This window comes from Myotis yumanensis, unplaced genomic scaffold, assembly GCF_028538775.1.
Source record: "Myotis yumanensis isolate MYYU_CA2020_CCGP unplaced genomic scaffold, mMyoYum1.0.hap1 SCAF_1, whole genome shotgun sequence".
Classification (NCBI taxonomy): Eukaryota; Metazoa; Chordata; class Mammalia; order Chiroptera; family Vespertilionidae; genus Myotis; species Myotis yumanensis.
Genome location: NW_027223752.1, coordinates 118,225,332 through 118,247,962, shown reverse-complemented (window position 1 = coordinate 118,247,962; position 22,631 = coordinate 118,225,332). Strand labels below are relative to the sequence as shown.

The window sequence follows — 22,631 nt, the reverse complement described above, 5'->3', positions numbered from 1 at the left end:
AACCCCTTTCTTTTTATCAAGAGTCACCTAGATGTTTTCCTCTGAACCATTTGAGGGTGTTACATATATAATGGCCCTTTACCTGTGCATACCTCCATTTCAGTGAGTATTTCCTAAGAATAGGGATATTCTCTTATGTAACCATGGTACAGCAAACAACTTCACACATTTATGTTAATACAGTACTTAAAAGTATTTAATTTACCACCCATACTCCAGTTTTGTCAATTGATCAAGTTATGTCCTTTACAGCACTTTTCTACATCCCTTTCAGGATCCAATCTGGTTCAGGGTCAGGAACCACATTTAGTTGACATTTCTCTTTCTCCTCGTTTAATCTGTCTGTGGACTTTCTTTATCTTTTGTGATACTGACATTTCTGAAGAATACCGTTCCCCTGTTTTCAAAAGCTAGAATGCTCCTCATGGTCGGATGCAATAACGCTCTTTCAGCTGGAGCACTGAAGTGGCAGTGCATCCTTTCCAAAATACGATGTCTGGACGCGCGCAATGTTCACCTTTTCTCACTGATCCTAATTTGAGCACCTAGTAAAGTGTTGCCCAATTTCTCCCTTGCTACTATTAAACAGTCTGAGAGACCTATAAGACCAAGGGAGGAGGAACCAAGATGGCAGCATGGTAAACACCTGTACTTGCTGCTTCACACAACCACATCAAAACTACAACTAAAAGACAAAATGGATATCATTCAGAACCATGGGAAGGCTGGCTGAGTGGAAGTTATACAACTAGAAGGAAAGAGAAAAGCGCATTGAGACTGGTAGGAAGTGCGGAGATGCGGATGTGCAGAGGTACGGAGCCGCGCACGAAACGAGCTGGCAACTGGGTGCGCTGTTGTCTTTTTCAATCAGGAGGGAGATACAAGCTCCTGATTGCTCTGAACTCCAGTTCTGGGCAAGACTCTGGGGACCCAGATTCATTCGGGGGAGAAACTGGACTGTCTGGCATCGGGCTGGAACATGAGGGCGGCTTTCTCTCAGAGGTGCTTACAGCGATCATTGTTTCTGCATGGGGCTGTGGGACACAGAGACCCAGGAACCTCTCCGGGGCAGGGCTGACTGGCAGCCATTGCTGTTTGCTCTGCCCTGGTGATTCCCTGAGACCCTGCCCCACCCAATTTACAACCCCACCCAACATGTGCACAGTGGCTTTTGCATATGAATGGACTCTCCTTTTGCAATCTAAAACCTAACGAACTGCAGCTGGGTCAGGAGCCCCAGAGCTTCCAAAAGAAGGCCTAAGGCTTCATAGCAGCCTGCATTGCTTCACAGTTGGGCCTCATCTTGGCACCTCCAAACCCCAAACAAAGAGGAGGAATCTGCAGATCTCTCTGTAGCTCCTGCTGGGTGGCCTCAGGCAGTGGCTGACTTTGCACCTCCTTGGAGATCCAAGAGCCAGTGTACCCAGTGGTCAGTGTGAGACCATCCAGATTACAACTCTTCACATCCATAAGTGATACACTCAAGGGGAAGACTCAGTGAGCACCAAAGCCCCACTGAAGCAAGTTCTGCCCCATAAGTGTGTCTCCAGCACAGCAGTTCTCCATTTGTAGACACAGCTGGTCCTCACAGCCAATTGGCCTGGAGGTCAATTCCTCCCAGTGATACTAACAGTAATAAAGGCTTAACTACAACAAGACTGTGCACACAACCCACAAAGGGGTGCACCAAGAGTGTCCACCTCAGGTAATTAGGGAGACTGAGCCACTAGACCCTATAGGACACTTAGCACACAAAGCCACTTTATCAACACAGGTAAGCAGCCAAAATGTGGAGACAAAGAAACATGTCACAAATGAAAGAAATGGAGGACAACAAACTACTGGATATAGAGTTCAAAACCACAATTATAAGGTTACTCAAGAATCTTCTACAAACCTCTGAGAAATTTAGTGAGACCCTCAAGGATATGAAAAAGGACCAATTAGAAATTAAGCATACACTGACTAAAATAAAGAATATTGTACAGAGATCCAACAGCAGACTAGAGGATCCCAAGAATCAAGTCAAAAATTTGAAATACAAAGAAGCAAAAAAAAAAAAAAACCAACCAGAAAAGCAAAAAGTAAAAAGAATCCAAAAATATGAAGTTAGTGTAAGGAGCCTCTGGGACAGCTTCAAGCGTACCAACATCCGAATTATGGGGGTGCCAGAAGAAGAGAGAGAGCAAGATATTGAAAACCTATTTGAAGAAATAATGACAGAAAACTCCCCTACCTGGTGAAAGAAATAGACTTACAAGTCCAGGAAGCACAGAGAACCCCAAACAAAAGAAATCCAAAGAGGACCACACCAAGACACATCATAATTAAAATGCCAAGGGCAAAAGACCAAGAGAGAATCTTAAAAGCAGCAAGAGAAAAACAGTTAGTTACCTACAAGGGAGTACCCATACGACTGTCAGCTGATTTCTCAATAGAAACTATGCAGGCCAGAAGGGAGTGGCAAGAAATATTCAAAGTGATGAATAGCAAGAACCTACAACCAAGATTACTCTACCCAGCAAAGCTATCATTTAGAAGGTCAGATAAAGAGCTTCACAGATAAGAAAAAGCTAACAGAGTCCATCACCACCAAACCAGCATTATATGAAATGCTGAAGGGTATTCTTTAAGAAGAGGAAGAAGAAGAAAAAGGTAAAGATAAAAATTATGAACAGCAAAGTGACAACAAATACATATCTATCAGCAAGTGAATCTAAAAAATTAAGTGAATTAAAAAATCTGATAAACAGAATAAACTGGTGAATATAATAGAATCAGGAGCATAGAACAGGAGTGGACTGACAATTCTCAGGGGGAAGGGGGTGTGGGGGAGCAGGAAGAGACTGGACAAAAATCATACACCTATGGACAAGGACAATGGGGGGGTATGAACATGGGGGATGGGAACTGGGTGGAGAGGAGCTATGGGGGGAAAAAGAGGAACAACTGTAATAATCTGAACAATAAAGATTTATTTTAAAAAAATAAAATATGAGGAGAAAAAAAGAAAGACCAAGGGAATATCTTGCTCCACAACGGAATGTCCCCCAAGGTTTGCCATCTGTTGATGATTTTTGCTGGAAACAATCTTTACCATGGCAATTGAGAAATGATTTTGCAACTCGGCACTCCCTCCATAGTTACCAGCCAGCCTTCAGAATCCCTCATAAGAAAGAGCTCTCCCCTTTTTTACCCATGTATTATATTTATTATAATAATCTACTTATTCTTTATATGGGCTCATATTTCCTTTTTTTAAATTTATAATTTATCACCATGCTTATTTGGGTGTGCAAAGAATTCCAGATGTGGCCAGTAGGAGCCTCTTCATGACTCCTATGCCCTTGTGACATGTCCCCATTCTTTTTTATGAACATTTTTTTATCCTCACCTGAGGATGTTTATTGATCTGAGAGAGAGAGGAAGGGGGAGCGAGAAATAGAGAGAAACATCAATTGGTTGCCTCTGGTAAGCATCCTGAGGGGTAGGGGGGTGGGAACCGAGCCAGAAACCTAGGCATGTGCTCTGACTGAGAATCAAACCTGCAACCTTTTTGTGTACAAGTTGATACTCCAAACAAATGAGCCAGGGCTTGTGAACACTTTCATGCTTATGTTGTCCCATCCCTGAAACTCATCATTTTTCCAGGAAATGGTGCCTTTGATGAGAAATGGTAGTAGAGATCAAGATTGAGGTGCTAGGTATGCTTATAGCTAGTGGAGTGTTTTTGGTTCTTAGCCCTCTTAGCAGACAGAACTAGGAAATACATGCGTGTATATATACATATGCATATAAATACATAAAATATGCACACTCACATGCATGTACATATATAAATGTACATATAAATGTGCACATATACATAATTTCAAGATCATAAATTCACATTACCTCAAATTCAAATCCATCACCAAAGGGTTCTATATTGCCTTCTGCATTCGATAGTTGTACGTCTCTTTTTCCACAGTGAGATCCCTGGCTCCCAACAACATCAACTTCAGGGAACAACCACTTTGGAAAAACGTTTGGCTTGCCTACTACAACACATACATATACTTATGCCCTAGCAATTCTACCCTTGGTATATCCCCAGCATACGTGAGGACTTATGTCCACCAAAAACATACAAGAATGTTTATAGCAGTCAAAAACTGGAAAGAACCCAAAAGTCAATAAATACTAGAAAAAGTAAATAAATGGTGGTGGTATAATACTAAATTGCTATGAAAAAGAATGAACAATGTGAACATATTTCATGGAAATAAAGTTAAATAAAAGATGCCCAATGCAAAAGAGTATATATGGTATTATTCCATTTATATGAAATTCAATAACAAGCAAAACTATGGAGCTAGACAGCAGAGTAATTAGTGGTAACCCTTGAGGCTTGTGGGGACAGGGGTAATGACTTTCAGAAGCCTGGAAGGAGCCTGCTGGGGTGCTGGAATGGTCTATAGCTTATTTGGGTAATAGTAACACAGGTATAATACAAATATAAAAATCTAGCTATAAACTTATAAATACCTTACTATATATAAGTAATATCCTAATTTTAAAATATTTTAATACAGCTACAAATCAGGTTGCCAATGCAATTAACTCAACTGAAATGACCTAATCAACCCTATTTCAAGGGTTCAGGAAATGACAACTACATCAGAACTCAACCATCTGCCTGGCCACTACTGCTTTTCTGTCGTAAGACACATCCAGTGTCAGTGAAGACGGGAAAATGGCACATGCTAGCATTTAACAATGCAGTGTGTGGGCTTAGTGTCAGGGGGTAGTTTGTGTTGAGTTGAATTGGACTCTTTTATACCTCCCTTCCCACCCCCATGCCAAGGATTACACAATCCAAACCCTTAATAGCTTATGCCTTGTGTATAATGTCACACGATTATAGGCGTCTTCTCAGATTGATTGCTGATAACTCGAAAAAGTTGGCTCTGGGAATCCTAAGTACTCACAGACAGGGCGGGCAGGCATATTGTGAGGGCTTCAGTGGAAGGTAGGAATGAAGGCCACAACCCCCAGAACGGCCCTTTGGCCTCCCTCCTCTCAGTGTCTGCCCTGTTGTCCAGGCAGAGCCAGAAGATGAGAGGTAAAACCTTTCCTCCCTTGACTGAGAAACATTTCTTTAGATCAGGGCTCAAAAATAAGAGATGAGAGAAGGTGTACTGCAGTGGTTCTCTAACTTTAAATGCACCACAGCCACCTGGGGGGCCTGATGCTAGACCCCATCCCAGAGTTTCCAATCCAGCCAGCCTGAACCTACCTATCTGACCAGCTACCAGGATGCTGATGCTGCAGACCATACTGGTGTAAGGGAAGAATTTGGAATCAGATCATCGAAGTTCAAGTGCTGAACTCTACATAACTGCCTATGAACTTGAGCAAGCAACTTAATCTCTCTGAGCCTATTTCCTCATCTGTATAAGAAAGGTAATATGTGTCCTGCTTGCCTTATAGGATTGGCATTCATATTATGAGTTCATTTGTGGGGTTTATTATTGAAGTATAATGACTTACAAAATTATATTAGTTTCAGGTGTACAACATAGTGATTTGATATTTATATACGTTACAAAGTGATCACCACACAAAGTTATGCTTGTCACCATACAAACTTATTACAGTACTAGAGGCCCGGTGCACAGATTCGTGCACTGGTGGGGTCCCTCAGCATGGCCTGCGGGTATCGGGCCGAAACCAGCAGTCCAACACCACCTGCCATTCCTGCTCATCCTGGCCCCACTGTGGTCTCTGGGCTGCGGCAACCAGCTGTGAGCCCAGTGTCTGGCGCCCATCAGTCAGCTGAGCGGCGCTCCTGCTGTGGGAGCGCACTGACCACCAGGGGGGAAGCTCCTGTGTTGAGTGTCTGCTCCCTGGTGGTCAGTGCGCATCATAGCTTAGGCTTTTATATGTATATAGATTATTGACTATGTTATCTATTCATTTGTGTTTTGAAAACCATCAATTATTAAACGGGTGTTCTTCACTTATTTGTGCCAGGAACTCTCTTGGAACTTAATGGGTACATTCTCAGAATTTTGTTTTTAAATCCATAAAATAAGATACAGAAGAGTACAAAGGAAACGGATTATATTGAAATATAATTATCAGCATATTTTTCGAAAGCAAATTTGCAATATAGTAGCAGGTGCTTCTTTATCATTAAAATAAGAGATCTCTTAGAGGGCCTAATAATCATAGTAATATTATATATTGTGATGAGATTGTTTGTTTGTTTGTTTGTTTGTTTGTTAATGGAACCAAAGTTTATTGGGAGAAGCCAGTCCTGGAAAAGGTGCAGCTAGGATTTCAGGAGTAGCAAGTCCAGAGCTTCCTTTTTATGTTACAGTTGAGAGTAGTTTAGTATCCAAGCTAATTAAAGTCTAATAGTCCATTGGTGGAGGCCCACATGGCCATAAGCCACATGGGCATAGGGCAGCGGTTCTCAACCTGTGAGTTGCGACCCTTTGAGGGTGGAACGACCCTTTCACAGGGGTCGCCTAAGACCATCGGAAAACACATATATAATTACATATTGTTTTTGTGATTAATCACTATGCTTTAATTATGTTCAATTTGTAACAATGAAATTGGGGGTCACCACGACATGAGGAACTGTATTAAAGGGTCGTGGCATTAGGAAGGTTGAGAACCACTGGCATAGGGGATGTGCTCTCCCACAATAGGTATCCATTTTGCGCTATGCCAGGGGAGAAGGGAAGGGAGCACGCACTTGTTTGTATATATGTTTACCTCACTGTCTTGTGATTGGTTATCTGCACTCTGTCTGTCTTGGTAATATTCATACATTTTAAAATTTATGCCTCTCATGCACAACCTTTCTTCCCACTCAAGTTGGGGTGTTTTAGTAACTCCGCCGAGCTGGGTTCCTGGTTTCACTTCCTCCTCCCATGGTCCCATCCCTATCTACCTAACTTTTTCTGTCTCATTCCCCTCTCTGATTCGGAGACCCCAACTGCTGTTGGAATTGGGGGTGACGACTGCTCTGGCTACTTCCAACTGCAGAGGAACATGGCAAGGGGTGTTGGGGCTCCATCAGAGGCGGACAATCTAAGGGACCATGGAAGATGGGAGGATGTCATGCAGAGTTCCATTTCTATGACCATCTGTAGTTTGATGGATTCTAGGTGAGAGAGGATGAAAAGAGTTAGACAATTGAGTAAACAAGGGCCAAACAATAATGCTAGGAACAGGTAGTAAACCCTGGATTTGGGCCTAAATTTTATGAGATTAAGAATGTGATATTTGTTCCCTTAACTACATAGTCTGCTTAAGAATACCTTGTGTTCTCGTATGTATACTTGTATGTATATATGTTGTTGACATATATATAGTAGGAAGGGCCATTCTATGACCAATTACCATGTGAACCAGTGAATTTAGTGACCTTTGTATATTTTGGTCTGCAGGTGGTTAAATTGACATAAATCCTGAGCTAAGGCCTGACCAAACAAATGGGAGCTCTCTCTAAAACCCTGGAGTGAAACAGTCCAATCTGATCATGGGGGACCCTACTGGCATTTGCTGAGAAGTGTTTGTCTCCAAACTGCTAGATTGTATCGCTTCTCTGATGCTGAGAGTGTCTGACTCAAAAGAAGCATTACATTCTCCCATGATAAATTAAAGGTTTATGTCCATCCCTGAAGAACATCTATGTACTTGTTAGGGTTATCTGAAAACTTTCCTAAAGTTATCTTAATTTGTCTTAACTCTTGTGTGGAAGATGACACTCTCCCCCTGCCACTGCCTGGTGAGGGCAGATGGTAGTCGGGGAGCCTGGGTGGCTGAGTTCCTCTTGCGGCTTGATGGGACTAGTCCTCCTCGGGGTCCTAGATAAGGTGAACAAGATGGCTCAGGTGTATTTGTTGGGCCATTAGGCCCTGTCACCCCCTTAGGGGTTTCCGGCTCTCTGGTATTGCTTTGGGTCAATGCTGTTAAGAACAATGGTTTAATTTTGTATTGTTGATACAATTTTTATCGTTTCTTAAAGCAAAGAAGGCCTGAATACATGAGATCTCAGACCTATATAGTAATGAGTTTTTAAACAATTTTTCAAAGTATTTGTAACATCTTAATGTCATATGAATACATATGTGATTTCTATTGGTGACAAAGTCACAGTACTACTAGTACTATTATGGTCTGTTGCCTACATCTACACCAGTGATTCCCAAAGTGGGCGCTACTGCCCCCTGGTGGGTGCTGCAGTGACCCAAGAGGGCGGTGATGGCCACAGGTGCATTTGTTTTTAACTTTTTTTGTATTACCTTTCTATTCTGAGTTCAAGAAATAGTTTCATAATTTCAAACTTCAATGTTTCTAATTTACACCTTTCTTTACTATATTTTACAAAAAAAGGTAGAAACATTAATACATATATCTTTCTGTTTAATTGCTATTAAAATTTTTAAAAAATTAATTTCCAGGGGGCACTGAGTAATATTTTTTCTGGAAAGGGGGCAGTAGGCCAAATAAGTTTGGGAACCACTGATCTACACTAATAAAAGACAAAGATGCTAGTTGACCATACCTTCGCTACACCCTAAGCCATGCCCAGCAGCCAATCAGAGCGACTATATGCAAATTAACCCAACCAAGATGGTGGCTGGCAGCCACAGAGCTGGAGCAAGCAGGAGGCTTGGTTGCCCGGGCAATGGAGGAAGCCAAGCTTCCCGCCTGCCCTGAGCTGGCTGTGGCTTCCGCTCATGGCAACAAAGTTTCAATTATAGAAGACAAATAAATCCCAGATACCTGCTTCCAGCCAGCCTCCACTGGGAGCTTGGATGGCTGGGGGTGTGGCCAGCCTGCAAACAGCCATCAACCCCTCACCCAGGCTGCCCACACTCTCATGGGGTGAGGGTCCCCGCTGGGGGGCTTAGCCAGCTGAAAATGGCCCTCAGCCCTTCACCCAGACTGGCCAGGCACCCCAGCAGGACCCCCCACCCTGAAGGGGCTGTGGTCAGCCTGAAAATAGCAATCAGCCCCTCACTCAGGCTGGCCAGGCACCCCAGCGGGGATCCCACCCTGAAGAGGCTGTGGCCAGCCTGCAAACAGCCATCAGCCACTCACCCAGGCTGGCCACACCCTCATGGGGTGAGGGTCCCTGCTGGGGGGCTTGGCCAGCCTGCAAACAGCCATCAGCCCCTCACCCAGACTGGCCAGGCACCCCAGCAGGACACCTCCACCCTTAAGTTGGTGTGGCCAGCCTGAAAATGGCCCTCAGCCCCTCACCCAGGCTGGCCAGGCACCCCAGGGGTAACCCCTACCCTGAAGGGGCTGTTGCCAGCCTGCAAACAGCCATCAGCCCCTCACCCAGGCTGGCCAGGCACTCCCATATAATAAAAGGGTAATATGCAAACTGACCCTAACAGCAGAACGACTGGGAATGACTGGTCACTATGACACACACTGACCACCAGGGGGCAGATGCTCAATGCAGGAGCTGCCCCCTGGTGGTCAGTGTGCTCCCACAGGGGGAGCTCTGCTCAGCCACAAGCCAGGCTGATGGCTGCCAGTACAGTGGTAGTGGTGGGAGCCTCTCCTGCCTCCTCAGCAGCGCTAAGGATGTCCGATTACAGCTTAGACCTGCTCCCCGCTGGCAAATGGACATCCCCCAAGGACTCCTGGGCTGCCAGAAGGATGTCTGACTGCCAGCCTAGGTCCAATCCCCCAGGGAGTAGGCCTAAGCCAGCAGGTGGTCATCCCCCGAGGGGTTCCAGACTGCAAGAGGGCACAGGCTGGGCTGAGGGACCCCTCCGAGTGCACAAATTTTTGTGCACTGGGCCTCTAGTTTATAATAGAAGGAATGCTAAGATAAAGATGTAATTGACAGACCCTTCCAAGGTGGTAGTATGAAGTGAATAATTGTGTTCCGTTTCCAGCTTCACTAGCATATTCTGAGACTCAGTTGGGTTTGTGCCCATGTCTGGGCTTTTGTTGAAGCTCATAGACTACACGGAAAATGGCAGGGCTGCAGACCTCAAGCTGGCATTGTGGCGGTGGCCGGTGATGTCGGACCCCTTCGCCTTTGACTTTGTTGTGCTGTTCTACTTCCCAAATAACTTCTAAGACCTGCTGAAAGATTGAGAAGCTTGGGATTTGCTAGTACATCCAGATCACAGTGACCTGTTTGCTCTAAGGAAGTCACCTTCTTTATTTGATAGTGGAAGCCAATGGTTGGGTTGTCAACAACGGGCATTAAGATTATGGGGTAAAATGTATGAGAAGCAGGGCTTAGATTATACACGATTCCTAGGATCTTGGATAAGGGCATTGCTGGCGCAGATAGTTTAAGCCAAATATATGTGCCAGGCATTGACAACTAAAAGTGGAATAAAATCCAACTGTCAAACAGGAGTGATTTCCTCACATTGACACAGCTGTGAGGTTGACTTTCAATCAGGCTTTGTCAAAGCCTGACCTTCAGTGAATAACCCACTAGCAAGAGTCATGAGTCACCTGCACCTTTTTGTAGGGTAGTGTTGGACACCATTTATAGCCCTGTGACTGCTGCAGTGGTTCTCAACTTCTGGCCCTTTAAATACAGTTCCTCATGTTGTGACCCAACCATAAATTTATTTTCGTTGCTACTTCATAACTGTAATGTTGCTACTGTTATGAATCATAATGTAAATATCTGATATGCAGGATGGTCTTAGGTGACCCCTGTGAAAGGGTCGTTCGACCGCCAAATGGGTCGCGACCCACAGGTTGAGAAACGCTGGCTTAGAGGCACATAAACGGTAGGTACAGCTGTTTTCAATATGTCTGACCAGGTTGTGGTTCTTTGGGAGCTGTTTCAGAAGCTAACCTGTGGGCATATGGAATCAGGAGTGTGTTTGCTAGAAATCTGGTATGGCTTTTATATGCTTTGCTGTTATATGGATAAGGACTCATCTAAACCTTTAGAGGGATGTGTGAGTAACAGTAGTAGACGATAAAAAGATTCAGGGTCCCATGTTTTATTTGCTGGAGGCCCTTGCAGCTCTCTCCTATGAAGTATTTCAAATGGTTCTTTACTAGAACTTTTTGTTTCCAGGTAATAACTTCTTGTACAATATTTCCATTAACAGCAATAAAATCTTAGCCAGAACTTACCTCAGTTCTGAGCTTTTGATACTCTGAATGGGATTTTAAGGAGAAGCTGTAAAAAAATTGAAAATACACATATCCCTCAGGGTATGTCTGCTTGTACTGTGCTCTTTATATTAATTACAAAATCGTAAGCCTTTAAAAAAGTAATATAAACATATGGTAAAGCAAAATTTAAATGGTAGTAAAAAGATAGAAAATAAGAAATAATGGCTCCCTTCTCATCTCACATCCCAACCTAAACCCCAGTTTCTGTCTGCAAATGTTAACAGTTTTATGACTTTCTCTAAAAAGTATTGTGCATGTGCCTGCATGTGTTATGTATATGCTTTTACATAAAGTATACACAAATGAGATCATACCAAACACACTGTTTTGCATTTTTGTTTCCTTCAAAAATTATTGTGGAGTTCTTGCCATACCCACACACACAGACCTATCTCATTGTTTTTAGGGCCCACTGCATGGACATCCACTATGACAATTTGCTTAAGCAATCCTCTACTGATGAATATTCAGGTTGTTTTAGTTTTTCTACATTTAAAAAAAAAATCTTCAGAGAATATTTTGTTACAAATACTTTTGTATATTTAGAGAAGGTTATTACTCAAGTAGTTTCTTAGAAGTACAATTCCTGGGTACTTTATGTATAGGCACATAAAGTTTTAACAATATAATCATTGCCCTCCAATATGATTGAATCAGTTTATATTCCCACCAACAATGTTATGGGTGCTTGCTTCATATACCTGTCAATTCTGGCAGCATTAAATCTTTTAAAACATTTGCCAATCTAGTGGATCAAGAATATATCATTGTGGTTTTGATTTGCATTTCTTAAATTATAAGCAAGGTAGAGCATCTTTTAATTTACTTATGGAATATTTGTACTTGTTTCTCTGTGAATTGCCTATTTATCATTTCTTGCCTTTCTTTTGATGTTGCCTTTTTCTACTTTTGTGTTCATCAAATAGCAAGTTCCTACTACCTGATGAGCACTGTGCTGGGACTAGAGCTCTCACAGTGAGGAAGCACCACTGCCTTTGCCCTCTTGGAGCTCAGGGTGTACTGGGAGACAGACATTCATTAGAGCAAGTGAGAAAAGAGACAGGCTTGGGCTGGGAGTGTGAGAAGACTGCTGAGGAGCTGGCAGCTAAAGAACAAATAGGAGAAAGACAGACACCATATGATTTCACTTATATGCAGGATCTAATGAACAAAATAAACAAAATAGAAACAGACTCATAGATACAGAGGGAAGGAGGGTTGGAGGACTGGGTAAAAAAATGTGAAGGGATTAAACAAAAACAAACAAACAAACAAACAAACAAACAAAAAAACTCATAGACACAGACAATAGTATTGTGATTACCAGAGGGAAGGAGGTGAGGGGAAGGGTTAAGAGGGGATAAATGGTGATGGAAGGAGACTTGGCATGGAATGGTGAAGACACAATACAATATATAGATGACGCATTATAGAATTGTACCCACAAAACCTATAATAATTTTATTAACCAATGTCACCCCAGCAAATTCAATTTAAAAAAATAAAGGGAAAAAAAGAACAAATGGGACTGGAGGCTCAGGGAAGTATGTCTGGAAGAAGGCACAGCATTTTGGAGGTAATATGATGTGTCAGATGAGCTAAAAGAAGCCCAGAGAGCAGAGCACAGCGAAGATAGTGATACAAGATGAGGATGGACCACATCACCTATGGCCCTGGCCTCATTAATGATTGGGGGTTTTCCCTAGAGAAATAGAAAGCCTTGAAGGATTTTGAGCTGTAGTTGGTGACCAAATCTGAACTCTGAAAAGATCACTCTTGCTGGAAAGAAGGGAAACAGAAAGATTAAGCTGAAGGTTTTTGAGTTAGTGCAAATAAGCTCTGACAGTAGCTTGGCACTTGATTATGGTGATGGACAAGGAGAGAAGCAGATGGGTTCAAGAAATATGGAGGAGGACAAATAAAATTTGATGATGGATGGATGGATAGAGGTGACAAGGAAGGGAGGAAGTGTCCAGGATGGTTCCTAGGTTTCTAATTAGATGGTGGTACCATTTACTGAAACTAGAAACACTGGTAGATTTAGGGATGAGTTCAGTCTTAGACAACACATCTGAGTGAAGCTGTCAAGTAGGCAATTAGATACAGAAGTCTGGGAGTAAAGGAAAAGTCTGGATTGGAAACATAAATTTAAAAGTCACTGCACACAGTAATTAAAGCCATGGACGTGGATACAATGGCCCATGAATCCCTGAAGAATGCTAATACTTAATAGCCCAGTAGAGAAAGATGAAACAGAGAGGAAAAGCAGAAGCCTGAGAGCAGGTGGAAAGCAAGCCAAGTGTGATGTCCCAGAAACCAGTGAGTGTTTCAAATAGGATGGAATGGTCAATAGTGCCAAACGCTGCTGAGATGTCTAGTAAGAGGCGGCCTGAAAAGTTCCCGTTGGATTTAGCAACATGACAGCTTTGGTGACATTAGTATGAATTGTTTCAGTGGAATAATGGGGGCAGAGGTCAAACAGGAAATGATTGAGGAATGAATGGGAAATGAGGACATGGAAACACTGTATGGCCCACTCTCGAGAAGAGTGGTTTTTGATAGAAAACAGCCCAAACCTATTCTTCCTCAGTGTCTATTCTTGACCCTTCTTTGCCACTCAATAAGCTGAATTGATTTTATAATTCAACTAGAGGCCCGGTGCACAAAAATTTGTGCACTCGGGGGGAGGGGGGGTCCCCCAGCCCAGCCTGTGCCCTCTCACAGTCTGGGACCCCTCAGGAGATAACGACCTGCTGGCTTAGGCCTGCTCCCTGGTGGCAGAGGGCAGGCCCAATCCCTAGGTGCAGCCCCTGGTCAGGCTCAGAGCAGGGCCGATTGGGGAGTTGGGGCGCCGCCCCCTGTCATGCACAGAGCAGGGCGGATTGGGAGGTTGCAATGCCACCCTCAGTCACGCTCAGGATAGACTGATTGGGGGGTTAGGGCACCGCCCCCTGTTACACTCAAGGCAGGGTCAATGGGGAGGTTGTGGCGCCACCCCCTGTCACGCACAGAGCAGGGCCAATCAGGGGGTTGGGGCGCTGCCCCCTGTCACTCACAGAGCAGGGCCGATAGGGGAGCTGGGACACCGCCCCCTGTCACACACAGAGCAGGGCGGATCAAGGGGTTGGGGCGCTGCACCCTGTCACACTCAGGGCAGGGCCAATGGGGAGGTTATGGCTCTACCCTGTCACACACAGAGCAAGGCCCGTGGAGGGGGATTGGGGCGCCACCCTCTATCACCCACAGAACAGGGCCGATCAGGGGGTTGGGGTGCCACCACTGTCACACTCAGGGCAGGGCCGATGGAGAGGTTATGGCTCTACCCTGTCACACACAGAGCAGGGCCCGTGGGGGTGGGGGGTTGGGGCGCCTCACCCTGTCACCCACAGAACAGGGCCGATCAGGGGGTTGGGGCACCACCACTGTCACACTCAGGGCAGGGCCGATGGAGAGGTTATGGTTCTACCCTGTCACACACAGAGCAGGGCCCATGGGGGTGGGGGGTTGGGGCGCCTCACCCTGTCACCCACAGAACAGGGCCGATCAGGGGGTTGGGGCGCCACCACTGTCACACTCAGGGCAGGGCCGATGGAGAGGTTATGGTTCTACCCTGTCACACACAGAGCAGGGTCCGTGGGGGCAGGGGGTTTGGGCGCTGCACCCTGTCACACACAGAGCCACAGGGCAATCGGGGGATTGGGGAGCCCCCCCCCATCAGGCACAGAGCAGGGCTGATCAGGGGGTTTGGGCTCTGCCCCCTGTCACGCTGATCCCGGTGCCGGGAGGCATATTACCCTTTTACTATATAGAACAGAGGCCTGGTGCACGGGTGGGGGCTGGCTGGTTTGCCCTGAAGGGTGTCCTGGATCAGGGTGGGGGTCCCCACTGGGGTGCCTGGCCAGTCTGGGTGAGGGGCTGAGGGCTGTTTTCCCGCTGGCAGTTGACTAAAAGCTCCCAACCGCTCCTTGTTTTCTTTTCTTTTTTTTTTTATTCTGGGCCAGCTTTAGCTCTGAGGCCTCGCTGCTGAAAACATGGATACAATGTTGCGGTCCCAGGCTGACTGAAAGCCGTTTTGTTTAGCTTCTTATTTGCAACATAGTAATAGTTGCAGTTGAGAGTCGGGCAAGTGAGGCGGGGAACGTTGGAGTTCGCAGTCCCTGGAGGAAGCAAGCCTCCCTGTTCGCTTCAGTGCATGGCTGCCGGCCGCCATCTTGGCTGACAGTTAATTTGCATAAGGATACGCTGATTAGCCAATGGGAAGGGTAGCGGTCGTACGCCAATTACCATGTTTCTCTTTTATTAGTGTAGATGTTCCATAGCTGTGGTCTCTCAGTAGCCATGGCAACAAGGGGCAGAGTCTGAAGGGGAGGCTGCTTGGAAATTGGAGGTTCTTTCATCCTTGGAGCAGCCTCTATTACAGAATCACTACTGAAACCAAGCGTTTTGGAGGGATAGAGTGTTGGCCTGCAGACTGCAGGGTTCCGGGTTCGATACTGGTCAAGGGCACATGCCTGGGTTGCCAGCTCAATCCCCGGTAGGAGGCGTGCAGGAGACAGCCAGTCAATGAGTCGCTCTCATCATTGATATTTCTATCTCTCTCTCCCTCTCCCTTCCTCTCTGAAAGCAATAAAAATGTATCTTAAAAAACATGAAAAAAAAAGAAACAAAGAATCCTTTGTTTTAGAGACACCTACTGAAAAACAAGTAAAAATGGAGTCTGGGGTTTGCAAAGTGAAATAAGATAAGCCATGAATTGATCGTTGTTGAAGCTGGGCAGTGGGTACCTGGATGTTTATTATATTGTTCTCAATTCTTGTGTTTACATATACAGTTTCCACAATGCGTTGTAAAACATTACATTTAGGAACTCTGTAAGATGAAAGTTCGAAGAGCCCAGGACCCACAGTTTACATGGCACTTACAAAGGATCTCCTTCAATCTGCCATTGGCTTGTGGGCTTCAAGGTGCCACATGTCTAAGGAAACAGTCTGCTCTCGTGTGCTGTCTCCTCTTCTCTCGTTAACCCTGACTCCTGCTTCTTTCCTCTCCTCCTTTCTTACCTCCCTGGTGAGTGTGGACTTCAAATCACAGTTCCATCACTTACCATCTCTGTGAACTTGAACGAGGTCCCTCTGGTCTGTGAACCAAGTCTCTGAATGATCGGGTTATGCATCTGCTTAGCAATGTTTCGAGGATTAGTTTTGACAGTGTATGTGGAAGTATCTAACGTAGCTCACAGAACTCAGGGGGGTAACAGAAATAAATGAAGCTGACCTGGCAGGAGACAATCTTGTGACACTGCTTGGCCTTTCTTTAGCTTTGCCACTTTTAGGAGGCATACAAGTAGAAAAATTATGTGAAAAATTCATTCCATAAGAAACATTGCACTGCAAGCATGATCACAAGTGGAATACATAATTCACATTCATTAATAAATGGGAAATAAACTAAGACTTCACCTAAGTGGCGGGAATTAGGGCAAACCAGAGTGTGCAGGCTCCATCAAAAAGGGGCAGTCCTCCATAGCGCTAACCGATCGCTGCCTCGAGGGAATGCGGCCAATGTTAACATGTCTTCTTGTTTTACAAGACAAGCTAATGCTCTAAATTTTTCATTTGAAATTTCCCAATTCTTAAATTTAAGTTAAATTACATTAAAAAAATAATAATATGAAGGCATGAAGGCCAAATTAAGCCCATCTGCAGGCCAAAATCAGCTACTGAGCTGCCAGTGTGCAACCTCTCACCTAGATAATGGGATATAATAATTTCCCCTCACCTAACCACTCTTGCCCTTCATTTCTACGGTGGAAGAGATCGAAGTGGGTTGAAGAGGTGATGAAGCCCAAAGGGATGTGATCTAGACACTTCATCTTGCCCCAAGGCCTAGGTCAGTGCCTGGCACATAGTGGATCCTGATGAAAAACGTAATGAATCAATAAGTCGGTAACAGGGGGTAGGGAGGCCAGTTCAGGTTTTTGTGCATACCCTGGGCTTACCTGAGAAACTGTGTTATTTCTCTCGACAGCCTTGCGAAGTCGTTCTGGCCGCTCCATCATCAACGGGAACTGGGCAATTGACCGGCCTGGAAAATACGAGGGTGGAGGGACGATGTTCACCTACAAGCGCCCAAATGAGATTTCGAGCACTGCTGGAGAGTCCTTTCTGGCTGAAGGTCCCACTAACGAGATCTTGGATGTTTATGTGAGTTTGTATGTTTCTGGGCTGTTCTCTGGATTGTTTATCTTGTTGCTTCTAAGGGCCACACTTAGAACAAAAAGCAACAAACCGTTGCCCATGCTCAATATGACCATCTGAGCGGAGTCCTTGGAGGTGCCCTTACATCTTGGCCTTCATCTTCACCATTCACCCTGAATGTGCCCAGCTCACAGAAACCTTAAACTCTACCAGATGCTTAGAACCCTCAGAGTTTATTGACCCAGTAAAACCAATTTTACTTGTTGAACCAAATCAGAGGCAAAACATATCCTTTATTTCATGAGCATTGGCTCTCCTCCAGGCACTTTCCTCCTAATGCTAATTTGGCATGTTTTCTTTTTATGGCAAAAGAAAGCAAATGCCTAAAGCAAGACAAGACCGCTCACAGTTCCCAGCCCTCTTCAAATTCTGTTAGAGCAAATGAAGACAGGAGAACTCCAGCGTGCTCCAGGTGACCCAATAAAGTGCAGAGTAGCAATACAGAGGTTTACTAGGCATTCCCTGCTTCACAGGGAACTTAAGCTTACTTAACAAGAAAGTCAATTATTAAGTTACACAAGTTAAAAATGGTCCTTGTTTTTTAAGAAACACTAGAATCCAGTCTTCTTTAAAACATCAGGAAATAAAAGGTGACAGAAATAAAAGCTTGAAATTGGGTTTTATGATAAAAAGAAGGAGCTTGCTTATAGATATGCATTCTCTTACAACCTCCAAAACTAGTACACGATGTGTGCTTTGTTAGGGTTTTATATATATTACTTCTCCAAATTTCCATGTTTGTTCCTCTTGGGCCTAGCGGCTCATGGACTGGAAACAATAAAGAAAGCCTTGTTATAGTTAATTTTCGATATTCTTTTACATTGTCCAATGGGTTGTTGGACTCTGGGTAGGTTTAGAATGGCATCAGGGATAAAAAGCCAGATTGTTAAAGGACCACTGTGGGTGGTCTAGGATGTGGTGGCCAACAATAATTTTCTAAATGGGACAAGGTTTGTACTGGCAGAACGCTCTCGCAGCTCAAGAGGCGCGGACGAGGGAGAGAGGATTTCCGGCCACAAGCCAATTGTCGAATTGTGTGAAAGGAGAAGTAGGTGAGGGATGAGGGGTAAACCGCAGGAACCTGAGGTCATAACACTGTCTCTCGGGGCTCTGTGTGCACCTCCATGGTTTCTGAGTGTATGAAGTCCACCGGGTGATTTATAAAAGGGAGGCCTCGTTTCACATGCAGGGAAGACATAAGAATAAGAGTTAAAGGCATAAATGGACATAATAGACATGTTCAGGAACCAAACTGCTTGAAGCTGAAAAGACTTGAGATCACCTGTGATTCCAAGTTCTTCTCCAGATGAAGAAATAAAAAACTGAGATTAAGGGACTTGATCTAGATTACACAGCTGGTCAACAAGAGGGCCGCTGTATGAAGCAATAGAGACAGAAATACCAGGATGTGGAGTGTCTCCTTGCCTGACTCAATTTACTCAGTAAATCCTTGTTCTGCTGGTGAACTGAGCCCGTCACCCTGCTGCCCACCAGGAAAGCCATGGGCGTTTGTGCTCCAGAACCAATAGAGTGGGGTTCATTCTGCTGGGCCATGCTGATTTATTTTTTCCTTTGCCCCAGAGAAGTCTCATTGCTGACCTCCACAGCCCTATGCAGCTTCCTGCTTGCTGTTCTACTTTCGTCATCAGTTCCTAAGACAACAGGACCTAGGGACAGTTACTTCCCTTAGACCTGTTTTCCTGACCCCATGTCTTTGTGGTCTGGAGCTTTCTATGGATGAGAAGTGGAGGAACCCAAGAGTCAAAGAGGAAGAGGGTGGGGGCAGGCCTTTCCTGAGCCAGCCTCACTGGCCACGTAGAAAATGTTGAAAGAACCTAAAGGATCCGGCTGGCTCTGCCAGAGGTGGGCCCTTTGCTCGACTCTCTCGCCACCTAGTGTTCAAACAGGTTCTGTGTAGTGTCAACACGTATCTGCCTGGACACTGAGAGAGCAGCACTAAGCAAAACCTAAGCCCTGGTATAGGATGGTTGGGAGCCAACAAAAAGGTTCCAATCATTGCTCCCATCTTCCTATTTGGAATTTATAAGATGTTCACTTTCAGCCTAGTTTTCTTTTAAGTTTTTCCTTCTTCTAAAGCAAATAACAAAAAGCCATCTGGAAATAGCTTTCATAGCTATTTGTTTAATCTATCACAGGTTCACTAATATTATTAGATGTGAATCAACCCCCTTATTTATAGATCCTGTCACTTATTCCACTGAACCCAAAGCCAGGGGGACATGGATGTGCGTGCCAGCCCAGTGACACTGACTTTTGTGTTGTCAGATGATACACCAGCAGCCTAACCCAGGAGTCCACTATGAATACGTTATCATGGGGACCAATGCCATCAGCCCACAAGTGCCACCTCACAGGAGACCAGGTAAAATCCCTTGTTTTGCTGCCAAGCACTCAGGTCATTTCTCTTTATTTATTTTTATTTTTAATTTCAGTTCAAACTCATTTCCTTTTTATTAAAGTTCAAGTTACCATTATATGGTTTGGTACTCAGTAAAGGAAAACTTGTCCAAATAAGGTAATACGTTATCATCAGTATTTCCAGGTGATTGTTTACACTCAAGTAGTATCATCAGTAAATCCTTGGGAATCCGATGGGGTTTATACTTTGCCAAGGCCCAGTTCCTCTGGAGTGGAGATTCCCAGTTCATTTAAAGTTGGTCTAAGTTCTTGGATGACATAAGGGTAGGTTTTCTTATGCGGTCATGCTTTGTCCTAAACAACCTCTAGGATGCGAACAGCACTAGCAAAATCATTTAACCGTCTGCATGCCCGCAAAGCAGTACCGATGATTTTGGGTTCTGGAACCAGATAATAGCCAACAAGCGTGTTCATCCCTTTACACAATTCCCAGACATCAATACCTGGCTTGTTGAAGTATGTCACTCAGGGAGCATCAAATTCCTCATCTGTCTCATGTGACCCATGGGGGTATTAGCCAACTGATAGCCCCGGGGACAGGACGGGAGCCGGGCAGGGTGCAGGAGGGCTCAGCGGAGAGGGGCACCCGGCATACCAAGACAGGGGGATGCAGGCTAAGGCTGACAGTTGGGACTTTCCTTTTAAAGCCCCTTCCCTCTTCTTCTTGTGCAACTACCCTCTGCCTCTAACGCAGCACAGAGAAAACCCAGGGACACATACTTCAGAGTCAGTGGCCCAGATGTCGCCATTTATCTGAGCCTTTGCTGATTCAAAAACAAGTGAACATCCTGGGTCTTTCTCTCCAGGTCCTCATTTTGAAATGCTTTATACTGGTTTCTTATTGTTGCCATAATAAATCACCTCAAGCTTAGTGGCTCCAAACAGCAGATTTACTCCTTTACTGTTCTAACAGTCAGAAGGCCAACATGGGTTTGCTGGGCCAAAATCAACATATCGTTGCCATGTCCCCTCAGCGGCTGTAGGAGAGAGTGTTTCCTTGCCTCTTTCCAGAGGCCGCTTGCTTTCCTTGGTTCACGGCCCCTTCCTCCATCCTCCAGGCCAGCTGAGTAGCCCTTCACATCTCTTTCTGGCTCTTACCCTCTGCTTCCGTCATCACATCTTTCCCTGACACTCACCCTCCTGCCTCTTTCTTATAAGGACCCTTATTGTGGCCACCCAGATAACCAGGATGATCTCTCCATCTCAAAATCTCAATCACATCTCCAAAGTCCCTTTTGCCATGTAAGGTGACATATTTCAGGCTCCAGGGATTGGGACACAGACATCTTCTGAAGGCCACTGGTCTGTCTGCCAGTGCCTTTCCTATTGGCCCCCTTTTGCTTCTGTTAACATAAGTTGACCTATCAGAAAAGAATACTGAATTCACACCTAGCAACCTGCCTCTTCCCTGGGGCTCTGCTGATGGACAGGGCAAGCAGCTTTTGCTTAGGAATGGCACACACTCGAGCTCTGCAGATGTTTCTTTACCAAGTGCTGCTGGAGCCCACCACCTGAAGGGAGACTGTCTTTTCCATCTTTCAAACAGGAAGGTCTGCAGAAATATTTATGATGATAGTTGCTCACACACACTGGGTCCTTGCTGAGTGCTGGACACTGCTGATCCCTTCACATAAATTAGTCTTCCAATTTTCACCATAGTGCTCAGAGGAAAGTACTGTTATCAGCCTCATTTTAAAAGTAAGGAACTGAAAGCTTAGAGAGATTAGGTTCTTACCCAGATCCCACAGTGACCTCAGGCCAGTCTGTGGGACCAGCCCTGTGCTTGTTATACTGCCTAGAGCAGTGATGGCGAACCTATAACACGCATGTCAGAGGTGACACACGAACTCATTTTTTTGGTTGATTTTTCTTTGTTAAATGGCATTTAAATATATAAAATAAATATCAAAAATATAAGTCTTTGTTTTACTATGGTTGCAAATATCAAAAAATTTCTATGTGTGACACAGCACCAGAGTTAAGTTAGGGGGGTTTTTCAAAATGCTGACATGCCGAGCTCAAAAGGTTCGCCATCACTGGCCTAGAGGCTACCTGGTCCAACGCCTGTCCTACAGAGTGAGGGGACAGGTGCGAGACCTGGCACATCCATCCTTTTCTGGGCTGCCGATCAGATAATAAGGTTACCTGATGCCACTGGCCACTAAGAAACAACAGCCTGGAGTGTATCAGACACATAGGGCCGAAGTGTTGTTCAAACTCCAGGCTAGCACAGCCAACCCGACAGAATTTGTAAACCATTTCCAGGAGCAATACACAGTCTGAGAACCAAGTCCAGGTGGCAAACTATTAATGCTGACTTACAAGGGCAATTGGACAGACTACTTGAGATCATATAGGATATTGATCATTGATAACAAGTCTAATGGGTTTCACCTAACACATAGCATGGAGTTCTGGGATCCATGGCCTGGGACAGGGCGGGCCCAGAAGGGGTCATTTGTAAAAAGTTGGTGAGGAAGGGCATTCTGGACCAGGTGTCATCCTCCATATCAGCTGAGTCAGGAGGACAGAGCCTGAATCCAACTCTGCCACTTTCCTGCTGTGCATCCTTTGGCAAGTCAGTAACTTCTCTGAACACATTTCCTGTCTAAAAGCAGAGAGGGAAAAACTACACTCAAAAGTTTTGTTTTGAGGGGGGCAGCAGGGAGGGAATTTAATAAATTAGACATCAATCCTTGTGCCCAGTACATACAAAGTACTCAAAAGTGTTTTTTTGCTGATAACATCTTGGACAGTCTC

The 22,631-nt window shown here is 44.8% G+C and overlaps 1 protein-coding gene across 1 annotated transcript in view; it reads left to right on the top strand.

Moving 5' to 3' along the window:
* The window catches only part of THSD4 (thrombospondin type 1 domain containing 4), a 606,437-nt gene that overhangs the window by 545,838 nt on the left and 37,968 nt on the right, over window positions 1–22,631 (top strand). The window contains exons 9-10 of the mRNA XM_070431140.1: window positions 17,203–17,378; window positions 19,719–19,815. Coding sequence (XP_070287241.1) covers window positions 17,203–17,378; window positions 19,719–19,815 — 273 coding nt within the window. The remainder of the gene's footprint in view (window positions 1–17,202; window positions 17,379–19,718; window positions 19,816–22,631) is intronic.